This window comes from Drosophila sulfurigaster, chromosome 2R (genome assembly GCF_023558435.1).
Source record: "Drosophila sulfurigaster albostrigata strain 15112-1811.04 chromosome 2R, ASM2355843v2, whole genome shotgun sequence".
NCBI classification, from domain to species: domain Eukaryota; kingdom Metazoa; phylum Arthropoda; class Insecta; order Diptera; family Drosophilidae; genus Drosophila; species Drosophila sulfurigaster.
The window spans coordinates 35,473,331-35,497,817 of NC_084882.1; the positions used below are offsets into that span (position 1 = coordinate 35,473,331).

General features: G+C 37.1%; 5 protein-coding genes across 5 annotated transcripts in view; 1 reads left to right on the plus strand and 4 right to left on the minus strand.

Moving 5' to 3' along the window:
• Positions 1 to 11,626, plus strand: part of LOC133838765 (uncharacterized) — a 29,094-nt gene extending 17,468 nt beyond the window's left edge. The window contains 8 exon segments of the mRNA XM_062269986.1: positions 4,551 to 4,672; positions 7,938 to 8,136; positions 8,203 to 8,288; positions 8,350 to 8,605; positions 8,666 to 8,776; positions 8,778 to 9,128; positions 9,130 to 10,370; positions 10,444 to 11,626. Of these exon segments, the coding sequence (XP_062125970.1) occupies positions 4,551 to 4,672; positions 7,938 to 8,136; positions 8,203 to 8,288; positions 8,350 to 8,605; positions 8,666 to 8,776; positions 8,778 to 9,128; positions 9,130 to 10,370; positions 10,444 to 11,344 (3,267 nt within the window). The 3' untranslated portion in view covers positions 11,345 to 11,626.
• A 2,477-nt stretch (positions 11,627 to 14,103) lies between these two features.
• On the minus strand, positions 14,104 to 14,635 carry LOC133836830 (odorant receptor 67d-like). The gene is made up of 2 exons (XM_062267418.1): positions 14,406 to 14,635; positions 14,104 to 14,346 (listed from the first exon to the last, which is right to left on the minus strand). Exons 1-2 carry the CDS (start codon positions 14,511 to 14,513, stop codon positions 14,104 to 14,106), a joined length of 351 nt encoding a protein of 116 aa, XP_062123402.1. The 5' UTR covers positions 14,514 to 14,635.
• A 939-nt stretch (positions 14,636 to 15,574) lies between these two features.
• Positions 15,575 to 16,330, minus strand: LOC133836831 (putative odorant receptor 83c). Its single transcript, XM_062267419.1, has one exon. The coding sequence runs from the start codon at positions 16,328 to 16,330 to the stop codon at positions 15,575 to 15,577; it is 756 nt and encodes a 251-aa protein (XP_062123403.1).
• Positions 16,331 to 17,978: 1,648 nt separating this feature from the next.
• On the minus strand, positions 17,979 to 19,485 carry LOC133836832 (putative odorant receptor 83c; the record flags this gene model as incomplete). The annotated part of the gene is made up of 4 exons (XM_062267420.1): positions 18,734 to 19,485; positions 18,308 to 18,497; positions 18,094 to 18,249; positions 17,979 to 18,026 (listed from the first exon to the last, which is right to left on the minus strand). Coding segments are annotated over exons 1-4 (1,146 nt in total), but the record flags the coding sequence as incomplete, so codon positions are not given.
• Positions 19,486 to 22,394: 2,909 nt separating this feature from the next.
• LOC133836834 (odorant receptor 67d-like) lies at positions 22,395 to 23,879 on the minus strand. Its single transcript, XM_062267421.1, has 3 exons — positions 23,128 to 23,879; positions 22,630 to 22,819; positions 22,395 to 22,571 (listed from the first exon to the last, which is right to left on the minus strand). The coding sequence occupies exons 1-3, from the start codon at positions 23,877 to 23,879 to the stop codon at positions 22,395 to 22,397; spliced, it is 1,119 nt and encodes a 372-aa protein (XP_062123405.1).
• Between the last annotated feature and the right edge of the window lie 608 nt (positions 23,880 to 24,487).

Consider the following 24,487-nt stretch of genomic DNA (forward strand, 5'->3'; position numbering starts at 1 on the left):
TAGTATGAGTGCATGAGTGTGAGTGTGTGGTAACGTTTAAGGTTGGCCGATGAGTCCATTCCCATTGCCCATGTCCATTCATTGAAAGTGCATTACTCATTCCATGCACGCAGCTTGGTGTATTCTAAATGGTATTTGGGCGCCTATACAGAGTTGTCTATTTGCTTAAAATAACAATGAATCCATTTTAACTATCGCTGTAATCATTTAGATTTATTCGCTGCATACAATTTATATTCTTATAGCCCCACATTCCGGTTTGATATTGTTTTGATTTTGTTTCTTTCGCACTATCATTTTTTGTTTTGTTTTTATTATTATTATTGCAAGTCACATGTTAAAATGTCATACGACGACATTCGATATTCGATTTTCAGTCTCAATATCCAATTAGCGAATCAAAAGAGGCATTTTTTTTTAGTGTTGTTGTTGTTATTTAGCACACACACACGAGCTGTCTTCGGTATTCTATCTACTATGTGTTGTTCTGTGTTTTCAGCACACTTACGTAAAGACTCGGCATAAAATCTAATTGATTTTTGCGGCGTCACACGACGTTACCCATTTAATGGAAAGAAAAGTAAAGTGAAAGAAATTAAATGTGGAACACACAACCGACATAAGCGTGCAAGTGTGAGTACATGTTTCTACTGACGTTCATAAAAGTTATTAGTAAAGTAAATGACAATTTTTGTGTTTATTCTTTGAATATTTATTAACAGAATCTTATATAAAATATACCAAAAATCGAATTGGTTTATTTACGAAATAAAAACAAAAAATCGCATGTACTCGTTATGCTCATTTTGAGCACTTTTCAACAAACGTTTTTAATACTTGGTCAAAGATCGATATTTGTAATTGTTTTTATTAATTCTGGTTATTTTTAAATTATTTATTTAGAATAGTCTATACTCGCGCTAGCTTGCTGGTACTGATTCGTAGAGTTCAATCGATTTTTCATTATCGACCAAAATTTTCGTCGGATTGAATCAGGCTGTGCGCCTTAACTTATTTGAAGATTTTAAGTGTGTTTTGGATCTCCGTCTTGTTGAAATGTGATGTCTCTCTCCTTATATGCACATTTGTCAACCAAATCGCAAATATGGGTTTGCAAAATATCTAGAAAGTCTTCTTTTGCATAGTATCAATTGGTCAACGCTCTACCAAGTGGAACAGCTCAGGCCATGACATTTCCACCTCAGTGGGTTCCTTGTACGTGGCCTATCTGCAACGCTACTGGCTTCTTCAAACAATATTGTTTACAATCCGACTGGAATCGATTGAATTTCGTTTCATAAGAATATAACTATTCCAGTCGGCATTCCTATGGAAGATGCAGAAGAGTCGTTGCAAAACTGGTTGCTGAAACTGTTTAGATGATATTTTTTGTTCATTTCATTTCTAATGATTATATGGATTTTCAAGTGAATGTTATTCTTACTCTTTAAACTAAGAATTTTCAATAAATTGACTATGCGTGATTTCTTCGTATAACCCATGAAAAGAAAATATTCCTCAAATTCGTTCCACATAAGCGTTAATAAATATTCAAAGAATAATTTGACCGCACGTTGGGTGCCATTTGATTATAACAACAACAACTACTACTATTATATGGCTATTTTTTTCATGGAATATCCGTTTGTTTTTAGCATTCTCTCGTTATAATTTTGAAATTATTTTTAAATATATCTTGTTATACTTGTTGGGCCGGAATTCTTGTTGTATAATCGCCGCCTTGCTATTTATACATTCCAAGTGAATTCGAATCTTGATAATAACAAAAATGCGGGTTTAGGGAGCTACTTTCTTCATTAGAAGCAAGTAGTATAATGTTATTGCGGCATTCCTTCGATGCTAAAACTGGTTGCTGAAACTGTTTAATTTTTTTGTTCATTTCATTTCTAATGATTATATGTTTTTCAAGTGAATGTTATTCTTACTCTTTAAACTTTTTCAATATTGACTATGCGTGATTTCTTCGTATAACCCATGAAAAGAAATATTCCTCAAATTCGTTCCACATAAGCGCCCGCACGTTGGGTGCCATTTGATTATAAATCTAAAGCAAGCGGCTTTCTTTATTAAAATCAAGTAATATACTGTTGTCACTGCATTCCATAGATATCCAAACTCGCTGCTTATTCAATAAGCTTCACCCTGGGCTAACAATGTTGTAGCAACTAGTGTGCAACATAAGCCTAAACGTACGTTGGGCGCCATTCGTTTCTAAATGTAAAGCCAGCTACTTTCTTTATTAGAATCAAGTAATATAATGTTTTTACTGCATTCCTTTTATGCCCAAACTGGTTGCTTAAATTTTTTCTTAATTGTACTAAACAATGTTAATGAATAACGGTGGCTCAAGTGGAATGTTATTCTCGCTACTTTAAAGGTTGTTTGACTATTGAGTAATAACTATCGGCTAGCTGAGCTTTCTTCGTGTAACCCACAAAAAAGAAATATTCATTATGCTTCACCCTGGGCTAACAATGTTGTTGCAGCGTGTGTGCAACATAAGCGCGAACGACGTACGTTGGGCGCCATGCGAGCTGAGCTGTTGAATAACATGTTTCTTGTTAAATTATTTGCTTAACTCGAAATATAACAATTTGTTAAACATTTGCAGAAATGAAAGGCAAACGAAGCAAAGCATTTGCATAACTGCAGCAAGCAGTAGTCAGAGTTGTGAGTTGTGAGCTGCGAGTTGTGAGTAAAGCAATCAACTTGCGAGCTCAGAGAGCTCCGCTTTCCGTTAACAATTAAAAGCACATCAAATGCATTGGGCCGTGTGTTGGTTTAGTTTACAAACTGAGCTATCGACGTAACGGGATCAATCAAATATTGTGTAAACTCTTTGTTAATGATACCACTGCGATGCATTAATTGATTCCCAAACTTTAATAATAATTATTAATTATAATAAAGACATTACGCTGCGGCTCGTGTGGCGCATTGTGTAGATTAGATTGGCTACGCACTTGACCATTTCACATTTCACTTCTTGGCTAGAAATGTAAACGTCTTCGTCTTGGTCGTCAACAAGTTTATAACTGATTATAGGAATGAAGGCCACTTAGTGTGCTGTTGGCCACTTGGACGACGACGCGTCGCTCAAAGAGTTGCACAACGTCGAGAAGAAGCATGTCCAAAAAACAACGGAAAGCAAGTTAAAGACTGACTCTAAGCAACAGCAACAGCAGCAGGCGTGAAAGAAAGCAAACTGGGTCAGATTCCATTCAAGCCGCTCGACTAACTGGCTAACAGTTTGTTTTGCTAATGGCAACGACCTCGATTCTCGCACACAGCAGAACTCGACACCAAAGCCTCTCATGCTGCTTATGTTTATGCTTGTTATGTTGAAGGGTATTCAACAAAAAAGAATGAAAAAGGAGTATTATTACAGGGTATATACTAAATGAAGCTATTTCTCTTTGGGGTGGTGCAGAACACGTTTCTTTCTTTCTTGTTTGATTGCTTGCCTGTTTGCCTGTTTGATTGCTGACTTCTGTCTTGACTTTGAGTTGGACTTGTCTTTCTCTCATTGACATTGTACCGCTAAGCGCAGTTGTCGCACAGCAAAAAACAAAAAAACAACTTGTTGAAAGGTGATTGAAAAAGTTGATCTCGAATTTCGGACTCGTTTCTTCAACACCACACTCTATAACTGATAAATGAAAATGAAAAATGAAAAAAACGCAATGGCAACCTTTAAGTCGCATTAAATATTTGTTAACAGCCAAAACAAAACTGCGTGTGGGGAAATAGTTGAAATTATTTCAGCTGCCGGTGCAATCGATGTCACACGTGGTCAATGCCGTTTCACAGTGAGTCCGAAACGTGTTTGGCCGAGGCGTCTGGAAATATCCGCCGAAAAGCCAAAGACATAGCGTTAAACCTGCAGCTGAATTGACCATGTAACAAACTACACCAAGCCAGGTTTTTTTTTGTCTTCAGTCTCTCTTACATCTTCTTGCATCTTTCTTTTTTTTTGCGCTTGCTGTCAACTTTGCTTCAAACGGACGTTGCAGGCGCTCCGACTGGTTTAGCTGCAACTCGTCTCGATTTTTGGTGGAAAAAGGATGTTTTTTATTTTCATTTGCGTTTTTTTTACATCTTTTTTTTGGTAGCGTTTGTCGCTTTCGTTGTTGTTTTATTTCCGCAATGGCCATTATTTTGCTGCCTGCTTGAAAGTGAAAATACCACACACAAAAAACAAAAAAAAAGACACAACAAAATGTTGACATAACAAACGTTGCCGTTACAACTTTGGCAGATGCATAAAATGAGTAAATTATGATCATGTATCTGCTTAAACATGTGATTAAAACCAATTGCGGGAGTCTAACTCGTCTCTGTCATAAAATACCTCAGTTAATTATATCATCTGAAAGCATTTGCTAAACTGCTTTCATTTAGACTCGCAGTCAGCTGACCCGTTGAATCATGTATTTCAGGTTTACAATTCTATGTGCTTTTCGAGTGCATCAAAACAACGATATTTTTTTAAACTAATATAACATTTATGTTTTCTCTTTGGTTTCTAGGTCACACATCGTACAACTGGACAGGTGATGGTGCTGAAAATGAATCAACTGCGAGCAAATCGACCCAATATGCTGCGAGAGGTTCAGTTGCTTAATAAATTGTCTCACGCCAATATATTAAGGTGAGTTATAGACTGGGGAAATTCATAAAATAATTATGGGAAGTATAGAGAATCATGCGAAAATCTTGCCAGTATTATATGAAGAGATAAAATGTTAGATAAAGTTAGAATTTGCAAGGAAAAGTGTTTTAATTGGCCATATTATATGTATATCAACATTAGCATAACAAACGTGACCGCATATGGTTTAAAATGTCCTTCACTATTTTGTACGGTCACACTTGATGTTAACTGTCTTTTTGGACGTACTTTCGGTGTGGTTAAGTTCATTCTACATATTATATTTAAAACTTTATCGATGTTGTGTATTTTTTAGGAAACGGATATTGACAATGAAAAAAAAAAAAGAAGTTTCCTAGAATCTTAAGAGAATCTTTTGTTGTTGATACAATGATTCTACTAAAATTGATTACAAAATGATTACTATATTTTCCGAATATCCGTTTAGGATTAATAAAACTGATAAATAAAAGTGCTTCTTAAAAATAATTTAAAAATAAAACTTTCCTAGAATCATCTAAGCTCTCATTTTGATTATAAGAGGTTGTATGATGCTGAAATTACAGTTCTTGACAAAATAATTTTATTAAAAATGATTACAAAATGAGAATACTACAATTCCTGAAAATTCGCTCAATATGCATTGAATACATTTAGAACAGATAAAAGTAGTTAAAAAAGAAAACTTTCCTAGAATCTTGAGATAAGAGATTATCTTTATTTTGATTATAGTGCATGATACTGCAATTATAGGGTTTACAAAATAATTGTACTAAAAATGATTACAAAGTGAATTCCACATTTTCTGAAAATTCGCACAGTATGCATTGAATAGATGTAAAGAATAGATAAAAAGATTATCTAAAGTTTTCATTAAAGCAATTGAGAGACAAAACTTTCCTAGAATCTTGCATCACATTGTACTATTAAGCGATTATCTTTATTTTGTGATTGCGTCGTTGCATGCTGCTGTTATTACAAAGTTGTTGACAAAATGATTGTACCCCTGATTAGAGTATACGACCGTAGACAGTCTCTCGGTCATGTGCGAGGCTGTTGAGAGGCTGTGTTGTGTGCTAAGTTCAAGTTCAGATAAAGCAGTTAGTCATATGAACTCGGCCGTTTAAGCGTTTTTCTCATTTGTTTGTTTTTGTCGCATGCCAATTGTTGCCCTGCTGCCTCTCTGGCATTTTCATTTACATTTGCCACAAGGGTGACACGAGTTTTCAAGAGTCAAGTCTGCTGCCTAGTTATCTGACTTTGTCTGTCTGTCTGAGTCATTCGGGCATAAAGAAAAACTATAGCTAATCATATAATCAAAAGAGCGGAACAACACAGGCTATAAATATTTAAATACTACAGTGTCTGAACTTGACGTCAAAGTACTCGCTTATGAATACCAACCGAGTACTCCAATACTTCCTGAACATATATACTTCCCTGATACTCTGTTACTGCAACGAGTTCTCGTTACAGATCAAGAACGGCAGTTCGGATCTTTAACAAATATCGATCGATCACAATAATAATAATAATACAATCGATCAGCGTTGCATTTTGCAATGCGACACATTCACTTTTTGTTTTTGTTTGTTTGTTGTTGATGTGTTTTGTGTTAAAATAACGAAAATTATGTCATAAACTTTCAATCAATTTCAATATACTTCAATCAACTTTGCACAACAAATGCACCATTAACTATTCAAATTTATGCAATAACTTCGGTTAGGCCAGCCTCAGCTTCAGTCTCAGTCTCAGCTTCAGCTTTCTTTCATTCATTCAAAGTATTCATTGTTGTGAGCGAGTGTTTTAAGTGAGTTGTGAGTGTGTGTTTGTGGGGGCTGAGCTTTGTTTTGATCATCTAACTGTGCAGTCAAAGAGGCGAAAAAGTGTTTAATTAATGTCTGTAATAATTGTTTATTAACTAATGTTTTTGGCTTACTTTGCAATGTGCAGTTGAGGAAATAACAAAAAGCAAAGCGAGAAGTATAATCATTACCTTTGCAGCCAAGGGAAGTGAACAATGATCAGCCAAGGGTAGAAAATAATATACTATTGTTGAATGCAATACAAACACTACAATATATGTGGGAATTGTATAATATTCTTTAACAGTCTGAGTTTAAAATATATGTCAAACTTCCTGCAGATCATTTTTATTTTAAACCTTTGATGTCACGTTCTTCATGCTTGTAAATCTATTATTGCCAGCAATTTAACATAAGTGTGGATAGACTCGATGGCGTTATGGGCTTGTCACGATGATTAGATTATAAATAGCCTATAACAGCATGCCTTAAAGCACCCTTCTTCGCCACATCTTATCTGAAGAGTGAGCAATAAAAACTTCTAAAATACAATTACGAACATGTGCGCCAGCAGATAAGACTTTTGACTGATTGGAGAAAAAACACACACAAAAATGAAAAGATTTGTTGGCTGAGTGAAATCATAAAAATGTTAGCAAAAGAAATGAAACATTAATTAAACACCTGCAACAGCGAAAGGTGCATTGGTCATAAACCAATTATAGGAGCAAACAAAAGGAAAGGGTGGGGTCAAAACACCTCGCCATCATCATTGAGGTGCGATGCATAAATTAATATTTTCTATACCCACACCCATAAGGTAAAGAAGGGTATTCTATGTTTGTGCATACAAGAAATGTATGCAAGAGGCAGATGAAGTCATCTCCGAACGTATAAAGTATATACATATATTCTGTAATATATGGTATATTTTGAATGTTACAGTATATTAATATACCGAATACATGCTTCGGTATATTTTAGTACATTTTTGGTATTTTATAAATATTTGAAGAATACTAATCGTACTGTATATTGTGAGTATAACAGTATATTGATATACTAAATACATAATTTGGTATATTTTAGTATTTTTTCTGTATATCCATTTCTTATGTTTTAAGAATAATACTGCACTGTTTTACGGCAACAGTCGAGACCATGTCCGTCCGTCCGTATGATACATATTTTGTACTATATGTGGTATATTTTGAATGTAATAGTATATTGATATACCAACTATTTAATATTTTTCGGTATTTGATATGTATATTTAAGAATAATACCGCACTGTATAATTTGAATGTAATTGATATACCAAATATATTTCGGTATAATTTAAAAATAATACCGCACTGTAGTGAAAATGGGTAGCGGGTATTTCATAGTGGAGTACTCTCAACTGTAGCTGTCACTCTTTATTTTACCATGCTCTTTGTTTTTTGTTGTCGTTTCAGCTTTATGGGTGTCTGCGTGCAAGAAGGCCAACTGCACGCGCTGACCGAGTACATCAATGGGGGCTCCCTGGAGCAACTGCTGGCCAACAAAGAGGTGGTGCTTAGCGCTGCCCAGAAAATAAGACTGGCGCTGGGTATAGCGCGCGGCATGACATATGTTCACGACGCGGGAATATTTCATAGGGATTTGACAAGCAAGGTGAGAGTGAAAAGACAATCTCTAAATACATACATATTTGATGCTCACACTCATTTTTTTTAACAGAATGTACTTATTCGTCAACTCGCAAATGGACAATACGAAGCTGTCGTCGGTGACTTTGGACTGGCTGCAAAAATACCAGAGAAAACGTAAGTATTGGAGATCTTTCTATTTTCGGAGTGGATGTTAATAGTTCTCTTCCCTTTGCAGCGGCAAATCACGGTTAGAGACTGTTGGATCGCCCTATTGGGTGAGTCCGGAGTGCCTGAAGGGACAATGGTACGATCAGACGAGCGACGTCTTCTCGTTCGGCATCATTCAGTGCGAGATCATAGCGCGCATCGAAGCTGATCCGGATCTGATGCCACGCACGCCATCGTTTGGCCTCGACTACTTGGCGTTTGTGGAACTCTGTCCCATGGATACGCCGCCTGTGTTTTTGAGACTGGCCTTCTACTGTTGTCTGGTAAGCGAGCAGCGTGAACTACATAAATGAAGAACTTTACTAAAGATTTTCCCTTTGCAGTATGATCCCAAGAGTCGCCCCACTTTCCATGATGCGAGCAAGAAGCTCACGCTGCTGCTGGAGAAATACGAGCAGGAGTCGACGACGTGTGCGGCGAGTCCCTTGAGTTCCCCTGGAATTGATCACTTGCTCGCCCATTGGCAGCGACACCGAGAACACGATGGCACCCACAGTGGGCACCATTTGCACAGCGCCAGTGGGAGCGGTGACAACGCCTCGACATCGTCGCGACGTCGATGAGGATGGCTTCCGTTTCCCGAGCACGGGCATCGGCATCAGCTGCAAGTCTGCGTCCGCCGCATTGCCTGGCACACCGAATTGGCTGCCTGAGAACAGCAGCGAATATGATGAGCATATGCTGAAGTCTCGCGTGCGTCGCGTCACCCAGAAACTGGAGGCCGAGATACTGCTTCATCGACGTTCGCTGAGCGAGAATATCATACACTTTCCACTGCATACGTCCCCCCAGCGACAAGGCGCGTTGCCATCAAATGCAGCGCCAACGCTCCTCGACTCATTCGCCAACGCCGCCGCGACAACTGGCCACAGCTGCCGTGTTGCTGCCGATGAATAATGTGCCGGAGCCACCGCCATTGCCGCCGCCAGTTTCGGCGGTGCTGACGCTGCGCAAAGTGGGTGAAACGATGTGCTTGAAGGATCCGCAGTACAAGCCATCGTCCAATAAGGATCACAACGGTGCCAAACCCAATCCGTTTACGGCGCTGGCGCAGCTTCGTGGCGTCAAGAAGATACTCGGCGCCAATCCAAAGACGTATGCAGCTGGAGTTGGGGATTTGTTCAGTTCGTGCTTTGAGATGTCGGCGCCGTTCTTCAAGGAACTGGTTGCCATGCAGGGCAAGCAGTTGGCCAACGAAAGCGAAGCTCCAGCGGGAACGGGAGCCACGTCGTTGATGCCGCCCTGTGGCGAACCAAAGAGTCTGCCCGTCTCGCCGCAGCTGACGCGCAAATACAGCGCCATCGAGTTGAAGTTGCCACAACGCAGCAGCAATGCCACAGCACCAACAGTTGCTGTTGCGCCTGCCGAGCTTGATGACTGCGATGATTCGGAGGGGGAAGATCTCGATGGCGGTGGGAATTGCGCCGACGCAGAGTCGAGCAGCGATGACAGCGCTGTGCGGCCATCGACGATTCCCGCCGCTCGCAAATATCGCGCCAATTCATTGTATACGCATCCGTTGTTTCGCGGCAGCAGCGGCACCATCATCAAGTACAGCAACAGCGACATGGAACTGAAAGGCAGCACGAGCTCAGGCACTCTGACAACTGCTGTCACGTTGCCCGTCGAACTCTCGAGCTGTGCCACCGATGACGAGAAGTCGAAGGAGTTGGCGAATAGCAACAGCAACTCGAATATGGACAACGTTGCATCCAGCAGCACGACACCAGCCACGAGTTGCGCTGCGCAGGCGAAGGAGACATCGACATCGACATGCACTTCATACACGGATCTGGAATTGAATGAGCTGAAAAACTCATGCGAGTTGTTGCCCCTCAAAAGGAATGTGACGCGACGCGACTCCATCGAGAGTGGCTTCTACTCCTGTTTCAACGAGGAGTCGGATGCGGCCATCACCAACACTAGTTACAATCGGCAACTGTGCGGCATTAGCTCGCTCAGCAACTGCTGCTACGACCAGTTAAAGTCGCAATTCATGCTGGAGACGGGCGGCAACAACAAGCTCAAGTAAGAGGCAAGCTTCTGACGCTTTGCACTGTGCAAGTTTCCTTTACTAAGAATTCTACTTTACCCTTTGCAGTGACAAGCTGGCGAGTTTGTGCCGTTGCTGCTACTATGCGACGCCCTCATCGACAGCCGCCATTGTGGCAGCCGCTGCTGCGGCACAGCAGCAATCACAGTTGCCACAGCAACAACAGCAGCAGCAACAACAACAGCCACACACGGATTCGCCCTCTACCTCATCGTCGGTGCTGTTGGTTGACAACGATGCCGCTGCCATTGCAGGCAACACATCATCCTCCACAGCGCTGGACTCCATGGATGAACTGGACGCCGAGATAATTGCACCGCGGACGCATCATCAGCGTCGCTATACGTGTCATCACGCTTTTGTTAGCGGCAATGTGAGCGATGGCCAGATGACGGCCACGGCTGGAATATTGAATCGTTTGGCTCTCGACTCCGAGTTGCATTCGCTGCTGCAGCGCAGTCCGTTTGCCACGAATCAATTGCTCTACTGCAAGAATCGCACATCGTCCATCTACACGGACAGCTCCGATGACATCAGCTCCGATTCGCTGCTCTGGGATGATCGTTCGTTCACTGCGTTGCCCAGCACACGATCCGCACAGATTGCCAAGATTGTGGAGTACTTTGAGCGCAAGCGACAGGATTTATCGCCGCCTTCGGTGCATCATCGCAATGGCAATGGCAGTGTGGCTGCTGCTGTGGCTGCCTCAGCTTTGGGTTCGAGTTATCTGTCCTACGATTCGCATCATTATTCGGACTTTAAGCGGCATTTAAATACGGACTCGCTGTGCTTTGATCTGGACAAGAAGCCAGCGCAGCAGCGAATGATGGTCTGTGAGGGAGCCGTCAAATCCAAGTTGTCCATATTCGACAAGAAGAAGCAACAGCAGCAACATCAACAACAACTGCAACAACAACAGCAAGCCATGGGCAACGGACAGGGAAATTAGCCAGATTTTTGGCTTTTCATTCGATGTTGTTACTTTTTATCATTTCTAGGCAGTTTGTTGCTCCCTCCTTTGGTTTCCTCTTAATGCCAATTGAATCCTTGCGTTTCAACCCGTACAACAAGTAACACAACACTATATAAAATGCGTAAAAATTTAGTCCTTAAAAGAAAATTTGTGTGTGTTTTCGGAACATCCTTTCTAATATTTTATACTGGTTCCTAGTCCTTTTTTATATTTATGAATTATGTAAAGCAAAACTAGTAAATGTTATTATGAATGTAATCAAGCGAAAGTATTTATTATATATCATTTAGTTCGATAACTGCTAGACTTAAACAAATGAAACGGCATAGCTGTAATAATTATACGGTATTTCAAACATATTTATATACATATTTTCTTGGATACCCTGCATCTATTTATCCCCCCCACACACACATGGTTGAAGAGGGTATAAAGTAAAAGCCAAGGCAGCCCTATTGATTAAACATATAAGTATAAATATTCGATTCGAGACGTGTCCGTCGTCTACCATAAACTGAAGCATGTGATGATTGAAATGAGATTGATAAATGAAATGAAAATTATTGAAGATAAAGATGAATGATGCTCGATGTAAATATATATATTGTATTTGTGTAGTTGTACATTTTGGACGTATTTTGTATTGTATTTTCCTTCCCCATACTTTGGTTCTAGTTACAGGGTATCGGCGAGTCGAGCACACTCGATTCGATAGTTCTTTACATGTTTCGTATCCAAAATACATTAAGTTGAAACAAATATACATATGCATATACATACATATATACAACATATTTACGTACGTAAAAATGATGACGGCAAATTGCAATAAAAACTTACATATTAATATTACTATACATACATATATGATAATTGTAATTTTCTATGTTTAAGTTTAAAGTTAATAAACAAACAATATCAACGTAGACTTTTTCAACTCGAGCTTGTAAGACGTGAACATTAAAACATCAAACATTATATTATTATTTTTTTTGTGAAAGAAATGAAAATACATACAAGAAAATAGAATAGATTTATTGAATTGAAATTGTGGAAATTGCATTTTTTAATTGAAATGTCTTTTTTTTTTTTGTTTCCATTTTATTGTTCAAGTCAATTCCGACTGCAATTGGTCTAGAATTTAGCAAATTGAAAAGCATGGCAAAGACTGAGTCTAAATTTGCGGATTGGTTGTAGAGCTTCCTTAACAACAAACAATTGACTAATTAATGCATTAATTGATTAACTGATCACATACGAAAGAGTGAACAATATAAATATCGCATCTATCAAAAAGAAGTATATAGAAATAAGTCGCTGGCATAAGATGTACATATGTAAAATGAGATTTAACAATAATGAAAATACATAAAAAATACATTGCAAATCGTCCAAGTGAACATTGAACATTGAACATTGAACACGTAGCACGTCAACCTCCATTGCACATTGTTAAATTTATTCAACTTATTTGTGTCAATCTAACCTGGTAACCTGGCTCAGACAGGTCTAACAACACACTCAAGTATTATACTCGTATTGCAATTGTTTTTACAACAACATACATTAAACTGAAAACTCATCAACATTCGGGCGCATCGCTGAATAACAATAAAATCTATATATATTTGGAACAAAACTTTGTGTAACACAGAAAATAAATCACACGATTCCAATCCAGACATCGATTAACGAGTTTTATAATAAATACAAAACCAATAACAAAACTTACGTCTTTTTTACACACACACAAAAGGGATTGCAGTTTAAACTTTAATGGAAATATTCGCAATTATAAGCAATTTGATTGCTTGATCTCTGAAGATCACTGAGATTATTATACAAATTTTCTTCTACTTTATTTCTAACAAATTCTATTAATTCATGGGCAGATCAAAACTATTCTCATATTCATTTTCACTTAGTGGTCACAACGCATCTCACTTAACGGCCACAATGCATCTCGCTTAACGGCAAATTTTCTTTTTACAGAGTTTCCAACATATTCTATGAGTTCATAGGCAGATCAACTATTCTCATATAAATTTTCACTTAGTGGTCACAACGCATCTCACTTAACGGCCACAACGCATCTCACTTAACGTCCACAAAAAGAATTGAATTAAATAGAAAACATCTAAAAAAAATACATATGTGCTCAACTCAAGTAAATTTTCTCGACCCAGTTAAAAATGTTAAGCGTAGTTCGAAGAACAAGTTTTATAATAAAAACTTTCGATTTTATAAAACAAATTTACATATGCATCGTAGATGGATTTTGGTTTAAACATTAAAGGAGATATTCTCCTTATAAGAGAATACATTACTTACAGTATCAAGAACTTGATTGCTCTGAAGATCACAGAGATTATTATACAAATTTTGTATCCCCCAAAAAAAGACATTGACAATAAGCATTTTATTCAAACTGCATTACTTTTTCTACTGTGCTTCGAAAATATTTTATTTTTTCATAAGCAGATTAAAAATATTATTCATTTTCATTTTGTTAAATAGAAAGCTTAGATCGTTTAATCTTTTCGACTCAGTTGATGCTATTCAAGCAAAGTTTAATGTCCATGCAGTGCATTAAAAAAAAATCTATCGTTGCATTTATAACGTTGGGTCCTCGTCCTCTATTTTAAGCTGGAACGAAGTGGACTTCATTGTGCTGTGTTTTCATTTCATTTTTAATTTATTGTTTCATAACAAATTTTATCATCATCATTACAATGCTATAAATGCTCTTTGTGACCTGATTGAGATAAAGTATCAATAAATATCAAGTGTAGATTTGTTTGGTTAAGAACGTAGTAGCTAACCTTAAGACCTGTGCTTACGGCCAATGGCATAACACCCAGTACCTGAATCATGTCAGTGCTTTGAGCTTTGCATAACATGAATAAAACTTGACGCTGCTGGCGAGCATTCAGATTGTAGAACGATATGTTGTAGACCTCATAGATGAGATCATCGTTCTTTAAAAAATTGGATAATTTGGTAAATCAATCTTTAGAAATTTCCACTGCTTACTTACACAATTTTCAACCAAAGTACCGAGTATGCAATAAATATATAAATTGGAAGCTACACCAATTGCATAAGCCCAGCCGCCAGGCCAAACGCTGGTAAGGAGCACAAACATGGTCAGAATAAAGCAACCAGCTGCTGTGATGACTTGGATGGATACAATCGTGTAGAAGAGATCGTTGCAGCGAGCGAAGAAACTGGAATATAAAATATTCAGAATGATGATCTCAGATGACACATAGATGGCGCCACCATAATCGAATGTGTGGCAACTCTGTCAGCCACCTATTGCCCATATGCTGGCAACACCAAACGATTAGTTGGGCAACCCAAGCAAAATGCTCATGATTATACCCGCTACCCATAGGGTGGTATTATAATGCCGGCAGGAAATGTATGTAACAGGTAGAAGAAGGCATCTCCGACCCTATAAAGTATATATATTCTTAATCAGCGTCAACAGCCGAGACGATATAGCCATGTCCGTCTGTCCGTCTGTGTGTCTGTCCGTCCGTCCGTATGAAACACTGGATCTCAGAAACTATAAGAGATAGAGCTATAATTTTTTTGCGACAGCATTTGTTATGTTTGCACGCAGATCAAGTTTGTTTCAAATTTTTGCCACGCCCACTTCCGCCTCCGCAAATGTACAAAAAGTAATTTTAAAGCTAAAGTTCCGAATTTTGGTATATATAATAACTACTATATTAGTTATGATTTCTGAAAATTTGGTTGCGATCAGATAAAAATTGTCGAAGCTATTAAAGAAATACTTTTGTATGGGCAAAAGCGTCCACTTACTGGGGTCTCGACAATCACATTGTGCCGTTTATGGTATATTTTGAATGGTGTACTATATAGATATACCAAACATACCATTTGGTATAGTTTTAGTATTTTTTAGTTTTTTCGGTATATTTTGAAAATGATACCGCAATATTTTGCCTTTATTAAAAATGGGTAGCGGGTATCTCACATTCGAGCACACTCGACTGTAACTTTTGTACTTGTTTTTTATTGCAATAAGTCAAGGTTTTTTCAAATTCAAATTAAATATTGTTGATTTCGGAATAGGAAGTTTTCGAAATTTCAAATTAAATATTTAGTTTTGATTTACGATTAATTAAAGGTATTTTTTACTTCTTGAATCTAAGAATTCTTTCTTCAACTTTACTCTTACCTCAAGTAGAGCTGATGAAACTGCATAATGTCGACAAGTCCTTTCTGTATATCCGAATCAGATTGCTTGCCAGGCTCCTCGACAAACGTGTTGAATATGTCGATTTTGAGACGCAGTATATCCCTGAATATATATGCCTGTATTAGATGCACGAGCATAACCAAATCACCAGCAAACATTCCCAAGCCGCCAACGATCAGCACAAAAACATGAACGCCTTGCGTTATCCAAAATCCCCACTGAGTCGTATGATCAATGCCCGGAACATAAAACTGCATGATCAAGTGACGCTCCCCGGTAAACATATTGACCGTGAGGGGCAAGATAATCATGCCACTGACGCCGACGCAATAGAACGTGAACACAATAATAAGAGCACGTCGCAATCTGTCGCAATTCTCCTGCAGATTCTTGGCAAATCTGGGATCCGAATGATTTTCGAAATCGAGATAGACTTTTAAAGCACTCTGATTCAATTCGTAGAGATTGTGTGCATTATAAATAAACACAAACAGCTTGTTGCATCCTTGAAACCAGAGACCGGTCATCACCAGTGCCTGGAAAGCGAACTTCGAATGCCTCTCAATAATCGCGGTGTTGAGTGTGAATCCGCCGTATATTACGCAAGCTGTGATACACATTGCCGTCCAAATGTTCATACGATAATACTTAACATAGATATCGACTCCCAGACATCTTTTCACGGAGCGCACAAAGCGCATAATTTGCAGAAAACTTTCACTTGGCGACATTCTGAAAAAGCTACACGACTGTTTGACATTAAGAACTGGATGTTGGGTTTTTATAGACTTCTTAGCGAAGTGCGTGCATGGGATCCTTGACACCTGAACAAATTATTTAATTAATCGCAGTCTCAGAACTGTGAGGATTTTGTCACCTGTTTTACGCATGACAGTTTTCCTTCTTTCACATTAGGAGTAAATACTTATATATTATAAAAATTAGTTGTTTAATTTAAATTTCAACATTTTGTAATTTGATTTGCTGTTAAAGTTTCTTATTAGAATTTAAATAAATATACATATATATTATTTATTGAACAAAGAATATTTGCATCCATTTTGAATAAATATACCGAATATAGAGCAAAATTTTAACATTTTCGAAAAAGGTAAGTAAATGATATCTTTAGCATTTCTAAACCAAAAGAGTTTTCAAATACATTGAAATTAGTTGACATTATTAATAAGTCTTGAGTTCTTGTTATCAATCTGGTCCCGATATTTTGTGTATCTCGAACCTCACCTTTAAAATAGCAATGCTTTAAATTACCTTTTTAAGTGATATCAAGTGATACTAAAACAAGAAACTCTAGCTTTAAAAGTACGCTTGTTATTAGATTTTTGTGATTTGCGGGGCTACCCATTTTGAAAAATTTGAAATATACTTGATTGCGGTAAACATAACAAAATATACCGAATAAATTAAGCTCTATATTTGGTAGTATCTGAGATCCAGTACCGCATTCAAAACGGACGGATAGACGAACTATATACACAGATTGTCAGACAAAGCAATTGGCTATATCGTAAGTAGGCTGTTTTTGCCCATACAAGAATATTTATACTAATAGGGTCGGACATGCTTCGACTTTTATCTGATTACATACAAATTTTCCGGAATCATAACTACTGTAGTAATATTATATATACAAAAATTCGTAGCTCTAACTTTAGCCACATGATTAGTTATGATGGGATCTGTGACGGTTGCAAGTGACAGGATTTGTGACACGTGGATAATCGTAACAATTTCAGGTGTAAGGACATTGTCAGCTATCTTCTGATGCAGTGTTTCCTAAGCAGGAACTGAACAAGTAGACGGACAGCGGAAGTCGTTGCATCGTTTTGACAAACATTGAGATTTAGCGAACGCAAGTAAGATGCTTAAGCTGGTAAGTAAAAGTAGTGCCAGATATGGAAGTTTGGAGGAATTTTATAAACTCCATTTGCATATACATTTCAGATATTCTCTTTTATAAGAGAATACATCTGTGCCAAGTGCCAAGAACTTGATTGCTCTGAAGATCACAGAGATTATTATATAAATTTTGTATTCCCCCAAAAAAGACATTGACAATAAGCATTTTATTTAAACTGCATTACTTTTTCTACTGTGCTTCTAAAACATTTCATTTTTTCATAAGCAGATTAAAAATATATTATTCATTTTCATATTGTTAAATAGACAGCTTAGCTCCTTCAATCTTTTCGACTCGGTTGATATTCAAGCAAAGTTCGATGTCCATGCAGTGCATTAAAAAAATATCTATTGTTGCATTTATAACGTTGGGGTCCTCGTCCTCTATTTTAAGCTTTTCATGCTGGAACGAAGTGGACTTCATTGTGCTGTGTTTTAATTTTCCATTTATTGTTTCATAACAAATTTTATCATCATCATTGCAACGCTATAAATACTCTTTGTAACCTGCTTGAGATAAAGTATTAATAAATATCAATTTTATTAGATTTTTTTGATTAAGAACATAGCTAACCTGAAGAGCTGTGCTCACGGCCAAGGGCATAACACCCAGTACCTGAATCATGTCAGTTCTTTGAGCTTTGCACAACATGAATAAAACTTGACGTTGCTGACGAGCATTCAGATTGTAGAAAGATATGTTGTAGACTTCATAGATTAGATCGTCGTTCTTTACGAATACGATAATAGATTACATTAGAAGTCAGAGATTTATACTGGTTACTTACACAATTTTCAACCAAAGTGCCGAGAATGCAATAAATATACAAATTGGAAGCTACACCAACTGCAAAAGCCCAACCACCGGGCCAAACGCTGGTGAGGAGCACAAACATGGTCAAAATAAAGCAAAGGGCTGCTGTGATAACTTGGACGGACACAATCGAGTAGAAGAGATCGTTGCAGCGAGCGATAAAACTGTTGGAATATAAAATATTCAGAATGATGATGTCAGATGACACATAGATGGCGCCACCATAATCGATGATTTGTGCAATAAGTCAAGGTTTTCTCAAATTCAAATTAAATACTGTTGATTTCGGAATAGGAAGTTTTCGAAAATTCAAATTAAATATTTAGTTTTGATTTACGATTAATTAAATGTTTTTTTTACTTCGTGAATCTAAGAATTCTTTCTGCAACTTTACACTCACCTTAAGTAGAGCTGATGAAACTGCATCATGTCGACAAGTTCTTTCTGTATATCCGAATCCGATTGCTTGCCAGGTTCATCCACAAACGTATTGAATATGTTGATCTTGAGACGCAGCACATCCCTGAATATATATGCCTGTATCAGATGCACGAGGATAACCAAATCGCCAGCAAACATTCCCGCTCCGCCAACAATCAGCACAAAAGCATGAGTGGTTTGAGTTATCCAATATCCCGTCTGAGACTTGTGATCAACCCCCGGAATATAAAACTGCATGATCAAGTGATGATCCCCGGTGAGATTATAGACTGTGATTGGCAAAATAATCATGCCACTGACGGCAATGCAATAGGACATGAATACAACAATTAGAGCGCGTCGCAATCTGTCGCAATTCTCCTGCAGATTCTTGGCAAATCTGGGATCCGAATGATTTTCGTAATCGACATAGATTTTAAGAACGCTCTGATTTAATTCGTAGAGTTTGCGTGCATTATAAATAACCACAAACAGCTTGTTGATACCTTGAAACCAGAGACCGGTCATCACCAGAGACTGAAAAGCGAACTTCGAATGCCTCTCAATAATCGCGGTGTTGAGTGTGGCTCCGCCGTATATAAAAACAGCTATGATACACATTGCCGTCAAAATGTTCTTGCGATAATACTTATCATAGATATCGACTCCCAGACATCTTTTCACGAAGCGCGCAAAACGCATTATTTTCAGAAAACTTTCACTTGGCGACATTCTGAGAAATCTATACGACTGTTTGGCATTATGAACTGGATGTTGGGTTTTTATAGACTTCTAGCCGAAGTGCGTGCATGGGATCCTTGACAGCTGAACAAATTACTTAATTAATCACAATCTCAGGACTGTGAGGATTGTGTCACCTGTTTTACGCATGACAATTTCCCTTCTTTCGCAATGCGAAAACGAAATGAAACTATCTTAATGACAACTTTATTTACTCTATGTAAAGTACTCAAAGGTATTTGAAATGTAAATGTGGAAGAAATGCTTAGTACATCATAAAAATAAGTTGTTTAATTTTCATTTCAACTATTCGTGATTTTATTTGTTGTTTTTAAAATTTTTTATTAGAATTTACAAGCAGAGATTATTTTCAACACTTTCGAAAAAGGTTAATATGCTCAACTGAAATCACTCTTTAAATCATTCCAAAGGTAAGCTATTCTTCAGTATTTCTAAGCCAAAATAGTTTTTAAGAACATTGAAATTGACACTTTTAATAAGTCTTGAGCTCTTGTTATCAATCTTGTCCCGAACCTCACCATTAAACAAGCAATGCTTTAAATTGCCTTTACAAGTGGTATCCAGAAAAATTAGCTTTGCAAAGCTACATGATTAGTTCTGATGGGATCTGTGACAGCTGCATGTGACAGCATTTGTGACACTTCGAAATTTCAGGTGTAAGGTCTTTGTCTTATGATTCAATATTCCTGACATCGCACAGTGGGCGATTTGGTCCCGCTAGCGGCATTTAATTCAAATTTTCAAATTGAAAAATCTGTTAATATTTTTTCACATATCGATAGCAGATGCTTTGATTAGATTTTTAAAAGCTTTTTGAAAGCTCTACGATCAGCTGATCATCAGCTGTGATCGGTCAAACACACCATATGATTTCGCAAAAGAGCTTTTTTTTTCTCTTTGCGCGCATGGAATTTGAGTTCCTCGGAAATTTACAATTTTTGGTGAATTTGTTAGAAGTTTGGTTTTTTATTATATTCAAGGTATGTATTTTCAAAAAAATCAATGTTTATGACCGGTCTATAAATGTGTAGCTCATAAAACGTAGTGGTAATTCAGTGTATTAACAATTAGCCCGGATTAGCGTACACCTCTCTTTTCGTGGAGTAGAACTTAATTTATTCAACTGAATTCAGTCTAACTCCTTTATTAGCCGAAAGTGTGAATCAGTGGCGTCCAAAATGTGTAATATCAACTGCTATTATCTGCTAGCCTTGAAACTATGGTACTTTTTAGATACAGTGTTAGTTCCAAAAAGGGATCTTTTTTAAGTATTGCACTCAGAAGTCATCCCATTTTTTTCCATCATCCCATCATTTTTTAGATAAAGTTTATAAATGAAATATGTTAATTGAAGTTCAAATAAAATAAAAATAAAACAAAAATTTAAATTTAAAAAAAAAAATTTTTTTAAATTAAAAAAAAAATTAAAAAAAAAATTTGTTAACTTAAAAAATTCTATGATTTTTTTCTGATCAGTGAAAAAAAAAAACCGACTGAAGATATCTATTTTAGTTTAGAAGTTAATTAATTAAATGCCGCTAGCGGGACCAAATCGCCCACTGTGCATCGCATCTATGTATATAAGCAGAAACTGAACAAGTAGACGGTAAACTTAGCAATTTAAGTTATTGCACACTTTGGGACAAACATTGGGATTTAAACAATCCAAGTAAGATGTTTAAGCTGGTAAGTAAACAAATTGTCAGATATGAAAGTTTGCAGGAAGTTTCCTATACTTTATTTTATTTACTTTTCAGACTCTATTTCTTTTTGTTACCCTGTTCGTTTGCACAAAGTGCCGCGATGATTGCTTGACCACTGAAAATCACAGAGATTAGTATACAAAATTAGTACACCTAAAGAAGTTTTATTCAAAATAAGCAAATTTATTCAAACTACATTTATTTCTACTACTTTGTTTCAAACATTTTTCATTATTTAATAAATTGGTGCTGTTAAGAGAAGTTCGATGTGTGTGCAGTGCATTAAAATAAAATCTATCGTTGCATTTATAACTTTGGGGTCCACATCCTCTGCTTTAAGCTTTCATTGTGCTGTGTTTTTTTCTTTTCCAGTTAATTGATTCAAACAAAGTTTATCATCATCATTGCAACGCTATAAATGCTCTTTGTAATCTGATTGAGATAAAGAATTTTATAAATATTTTATGAAATGTAGATTTTTATACCCGCTACCCATATAGGGTAGAAGGGTATTATAACTTTGTGCCGGCAGGTAGAAGGACCCTATAAAGTATATATATTCTTGATCAGCGTCAACAGCCGAGACGATCTAGCCATGTCCGTCTGTCCATCTGTGTGTCTGTCCGTCCGTCCGTATAAAACACTAGATCTCAGAGACTATAAGAGATAGAGCTATAATTTTTTTTTCCGACAGCATTTGTTATGTTTGCACGCAGATCAAGTTTGTTTCAAATTTTTGCCACGCCCACTTCCGCCCCCGCAAATCAAAAAAATATCGAAAAACAAGCGTAATTTTAAAGCTAGAGTTGCGAATTTTGGTACATACAATAATAACTATAGTATTTATGATTTCTGAAAATTTGGTTGCGATCAGATAAAAATTGTCGAAGTTATTAAAGAAATTCTTTTGTATGGGCAAAAACGCCTACTTACTAGGGGTCTTAGTTGCTTTGGCTGACAATCTGGTATATTGAGCCGTCTATGGTATATTTTGAATGGTGTACTATATCGATATACCAAACATACCATTTGGTATATATTTAGTATTTTTTTTAGTATTTTCGGTATATTTTGAAAATGTTACCGCAATATTTTGCCTTTATTAAAAATGGGTAGCGGGTATCTCACAGTCGAGCACACTCGAGTGTAACTTTCTTACTTGTTTTTTAATTATTTTTAATTAAGAACATAGCTAACCTGAAGAGCTGTGCTCACAGCCAAAGGCATAACGCCCAGTAACTGAATCATGTCAGTGCTTTGAGTTTTGCACAACATGAATAAAACTTGACGTTGCTGACGAGCATTCAGATTGTAGAAAGATATGTTGTAGACTTCATAAATGAGATCGTCGTTCTTTATGAATACGATAATAGATTAAATGAAAAGTCGGAAATTTATACTGTTTACTTACACAATTTTCAACCAAAGTACCGAGTACGCAATAAATATATAAATTTGATGCCAAACCAACTGCATAAGCCCAGCCACCAGGCCAAACGCTGGTAAGGAGCACAAACATGGTCAGAATAAAGCAACCAGCTGCTGAGATAACTTGGACGGACACAATCGAGTAGAAGAGATCGTTGCAGCGAGCGATAAAACTGTTGGAATATAAAGTATTGAGAATGATGATAACATACATATGTGGATATTGATTGAGTGTTTAACGTGAGCACCTCTCATAAGTGACTTAATATCGTAGAATGGTGATGTTGGATATAACAGTTTTTAATTGATATAACAGGCCAATTGAAAAATCCACTACCTGACATATAGATGAAACAAATGCTGATGATAACATAATATCATAACATGAGTCAAGGTTTTCTCAAATTCAAATGAAATATTATTATTAAAGGTATGTTTTACTTCTTGAATCTTAGAGTTCTTTCTTCAACTTTACTCTTACCTCAAGTAGAGCTGATGAAACTGCATCATGTCGACAAGTCCTTTCTGTATATCCGAATCAGATTGCTTGCCAGGCTCCTCGACAAACGTGTTGAATATGTCGATCTTGAGACGCAGTATATCCCTGAATATATATGCCTGTATCAGATGCACGAGGATAACCAAATCGCCAGCAAACATTCCCGCTCCGCCAACATTCAGCACAAATACATGAATGACTTGCAATAGCCAAAATCCCGACTGAGTCGTGTGATCAATGCCGGGAACATAAAACTGCATGATCAAGTGATTATCCCCTGTGAACATATTGACCGTGAGGGGCAAGATAATCATGCCACCGATGGCAATGTAATAAGAAATGAATACAACAATTAGAGCGCGTCGCAATCTGTCGCAATTCTCCTGCAGATTCTTGGCAAATCTGGGATCCGAATGATTTTCATAATCGAGATAGATTTTAAGAACACTCTGATTCAATTCGTAGAGATCGCGAGCATTATAGACAAGCACAAACAGCTTGTTGACACCTTGCACCAGAAGACCACTCATGACCAGAGACTGGAAAGCGAATATCGAATGCCTTTCTAGAATCGCGGTGTTGAGTGTGAATCCGCCATACATAAAACAAGCTAAGACACACATTGCCGTGAAAATGTTGATGTGATAATCCTTATCATAGACATCGACTCCCAGACATCTTTTCACGAAGCGCACAAAGCGCATAATTTGCAGAAAACTTTCACTTGGCGACATTCTGAGAAATCTATACGACTGTTTGACATTATGAACTGGATGTTGGGTTTTTATAGACTTCTAGGCGAAGTGCGTGCATGGGATCCTTGACAGCTGAACAAATTACTTAATTAATCGCAATCTTAGGACTGTGAGGATTGTGTCACCTGTTTTACGCATGACAATTTCCCTTCTTTCGCTGTGGGAAAGCGAAATAAAAATATCTCAGTGTAAACTTTATTCACCCTATGTAAAATATTTAAAGGTATTTGAAATATAATTATATTTTTAATACATATTTTCTAAAAAGGTAAGTATGTAATTGAATGTTATTTATTCATACAGTTTGTATTCAGCCTGAAAGTATGCAACATTTTTTAGATAAAACTATTTCGATTGGTTAAGCAATTTATACATTGTTTCGTTTACAAATTTCGAGATAATAAATGATTCGTGTTTATAAAATATTCAACTTATTTAAGATACCACTCAACAAAATCCTGCCAGGATATGCCTGGATTTTACTGTGTTATGATTGACTTTACTCTGTTTAATACACTTTTTGGATAATCCTAAAAGTATGCAACATATTTGCTAGATACATAATGCATCGATGAAACACACTTTTT

What these genes read in the sequence shown, in the direction of transcription:
- LOC133836830 (XM_062267418.1), bottom strand. Translation starts at nt 14,513, where the DNA reads ATGTTTGTGCTCCTTACCAGCGTTTGGCCTGGCGGCTGGGCTTATGCA. An exon ending in GTACTTTGGTTGAAAATTGT is followed by an intron (nt 14,347 to 14,405) that starts GTAAGTAAGCAG and finishes AATTTTTTAAAG; the next exon opens with AACGATGATCTCATCTATGA.
- LOC133836831 (XM_062267419.1), bottom strand. Translation starts at nt 16,330, where the DNA reads ATGTCGCCAAGTGAAAGTTTTCTGCAAATTATGCGCTTTGTGCGCTCC.
- LOC133836834 (XM_062267421.1), bottom strand. Translation starts at nt 23,879, where the DNA reads ATGTCGCCAAGTGAAAGTTTTCTGCAAATTATGCGCTTTGTGCGCTTC. An exon ending in TTTCATCAGCTCTACTTGAG is followed by an intron (nt 22,820 to 23,127) that starts GTAAGAGTAAAG and finishes ATATTCCAACAG; the next exon opens with TTTTATCGCTCGCTGCAACG. An exon ending in GTACTTTGGTTGAAAATTGT is followed by an intron (nt 22,572 to 22,629) that starts GTAAGTAAACAG and finishes GTATTCATAAAG; the next exon opens with AACGACGATCTCATTTATGA.